Here is a 2614-nt window from a genome sequence, read left to right on the forward strand (position 1 = left end):
ACAAGGTGGCCACTTAGAACCCGGGAGGAGAAGTCATGCAGATGTTCCGTGATGGGAATTTGATCACCGTGTCTCTCCGCTCCGAACGCTTCAGTGCGCAGCGTTGAACTTTTACGCACGACGTTGAACTTTTTACGCACGTCGCGTCACATTCCTGACAGCTGATGGTAGAAACAGGCTGAAGACAAGGATTCGTTTGAAATCTCATTTATTATTTAAAACAAGGGGTCACAACCCAACTTTTTTTTTTTTTTTTTTTCCTTTTAAACACGAAACAACAAAGAATATAAAACACCGCTTTGGTATAAACAATCAATAACGCGTCTGTACGAAACTAAACCTTTTCATAAAAAAAGTACTTCATAGCAAAAAAAAAAAAAAAAAATTAAACTCTTTTAAACTTTTTTTTTTTTTTCCATCTGCGTTTTTTTTTTTTCCCCCCACTGACTTCCAAATGTTGGAATCAATAAATTATCTGTTGGGGGGGGGGGGGTGGAAAAAAACCAATAACGCGCCTTTTAAGGCCACTTTATGTTCCATAAAACGAAACAAACAAACACCCGGGAGGCGTGACGCGGGTCACCGTCCTAAAGTCTCCGCTTCCAGCCCGGGCAGAGCGGCTCCAGCGTGGGACCCGGCAGTCACCACGGCCGCCACACCGGCTCGCTGCCCTCCGAGCCCGTGCTCACGCCCACCGGGCTGACCGCCTGCGACCCGCCGGAGAACGACGTCATGCCGTGCACCGGGGACGCGGCGGCGGTGGGCGGCGAGCCGCCGTGCGCCGGGCTGGCGCCCACCGCCAGCGGCACCCCCGCGTTGGCGTAGAGCGGGATGACGGGCGCCGCGGCCGAGGCGAAGGCCGGGTTGGGGATGAGGAAGGCGAACTGTCCGTCGCTGGCGGGCACCAGCTGGAAGCCGCCGAACACCTTGGGCGACGCGGCCTCGGCGGGGCCGAGCTTGGAGCCGCCGCTGACCGGCAGCGTGGACGGCAGCTGCACGTGGAGCGGCTGCGCCAGGTGCGCCTGCGGCGCCGCGGCCTGCTGCGGGTAGTTCAGGGACATCATCTGCCCCATGCAGCTGGACAGGTGGCCGAGGAGCCGCGAGCGCACCTCCGCGTTCACGCCCTCCGACGTGGACAGGAAGCGCGTGACCTCGTTCATGCACTCGTTGAATCCGGCGCGGTACTTGCTGAGCACCGTGGCGTCCGCGGAGAGCGCTGCTGGCGGAGACAGAGGAGGGGGGGGGGGGGGGGGGGGGGGTGATTAGACTGGGTGTCCCCGCCGCACCGGGGCGTCAGTGCGTGCGAGCGCTCGTGGCTCAACTTACCGCTCATCTGCACGCGCTGCAGGTTCCTCAGGTGCTTCACCGTCATCTCCAGGATGTCCGCCTTCTCCAGCTTGGAGTGTCTCGAGCTCTGCGCAAACAAAGCGACCGCAAGCGTTTTTAGTTTTGGATTCGAGACGCAGAAAGAAAAGAAAAAAAAAGAGCCAAACGCTTTTTAAATCTGTACTCACGTCTTTCTTCAGCGCGTCCAGGATGAGCGTCTTCAGCTGCCCCAGACTCTCGTTGATTCTCGCTCTGCGGCGCTTCTCCATGATGGGTTTAGACGACTGCAACGAATAATTCAAAAATACAATTAATCGGCTGTTCGTGTGAGGCGTGACTGACAAAACACAACAAAAAGACGCGTTTGACTTGCGAGAGAGTAGAACTCCTTACTTTTCTGTGCTCGCTGGCGTTCTTGGGTTTGTCCGGGGTGTGAGATCCGTTCGCGGGAGCTCCCGCGATGGGAGACGCGGTCTGCTTCTCCATCGTGTCGGCGGGCATCTTCAAAGCGAAGCGGCGGAAAGTCGCAACAACAACAAAAAACAAAAAAACAAAAAACCCCACCAAAAAAAAAAAACGTCAATAAATCCTCTCGGAGAACGGAAACAGAAACGACCGGTCGGTCTTTCCAACCGCTGCGTAATCGCGGAGCGGGTCGTTCCGGGAGCGTGCGGGAGCGTGCGGGGGCGCGCCGTGCGTGCGGAGCGACACTCTCCACTTTCTGCCCGCCGACACACGCCGCCGCGCTACTTATAGGCGGCTCGCGTGCTCCCGGTTCGTGTGAAACCCGCTCTGCATTCTTTCCCACACTCGCCTCAGCCAATCGCGGCGCGGACTCGCCCGTCGGGCGCGGGGCAGGCCGCTGATTGGACAACGCCCCCGCGGGCCGTCAGTCACGCGCTGCTCAATCAGCCCTGCAGGGACAAACAACAAAGCGGAGAGAGAGAGAGAGCGCGGCCGCGGCGGAGCGCGCGGCGGCGGCGGCGGCGGCGGCGGGCGGACTGTGAAGTGATAAGGAGCGGAGGGAGGGAGGGAGGGAGGAGGGAGGGAGGCTGGATGTTTGTTTCTAACTTTGTTTCGTGCGCGTGAAAAAATGTTTGGCGGCTTTTCGGTCAGACGCTCCGGTGGCGGCGCGGCTCCCGGCGGCTCCTGTTCGACCTGCACGAATTCTACAATATCGATCGCATTCACGTCTGTTTTGGAAAAGTCCCACTGTTGTTGTTGTTGTTGTTGTTGTTGTTGACTTCCCAGCAAATACAACGTGCCGACGCACAAGAAAATGTCTCAT

At 57.7% G+C, this 2614-nt stretch overlaps 1 protein-coding gene across 2 annotated transcripts; it reads right to left on the bottom strand.

Moving 5' to 3' along the window:
- Positions 1-201: 201 nt before the first annotated feature.
- On the bottom strand, positions 202-2033 carry her9 (hairy-related 9). Of its 2 annotated transcripts, none has more exons than XM_080496080.1 (4): positions 1720-2033; positions 1515-1610; positions 1327-1414; positions 202-1216 (listed from the first exon to the last, which is right to left on the bottom strand). In XM_080496080.1, exons 1-4 carry the CDS (start codon positions 1825-1827, stop codon positions 642-644), a joined length of 867 nt encoding a protein of 288 aa, XP_080352206.1. In that variant the 5' UTR covers positions 1828-2033; the 3' UTR covers positions 202-641. The 2 variants fall into 2 exon arrangements, with proteins under 2 accessions (XP_080352206.1, XP_080352205.1); XM_080496079.1 differs by having other exon boundaries at positions 202-1219.
- Between the last annotated feature and the right edge of the window lie 581 nt (positions 2034-2614).

This window comes from Blennius ocellaris (assembly GCF_963422515.1).
Source record: "Blennius ocellaris genome assembly, chromosome: 5".
NCBI lineage: Eukaryota > Metazoa > Chordata > Actinopteri > Blenniiformes > Blenniidae > Blennius > Blennius ocellaris.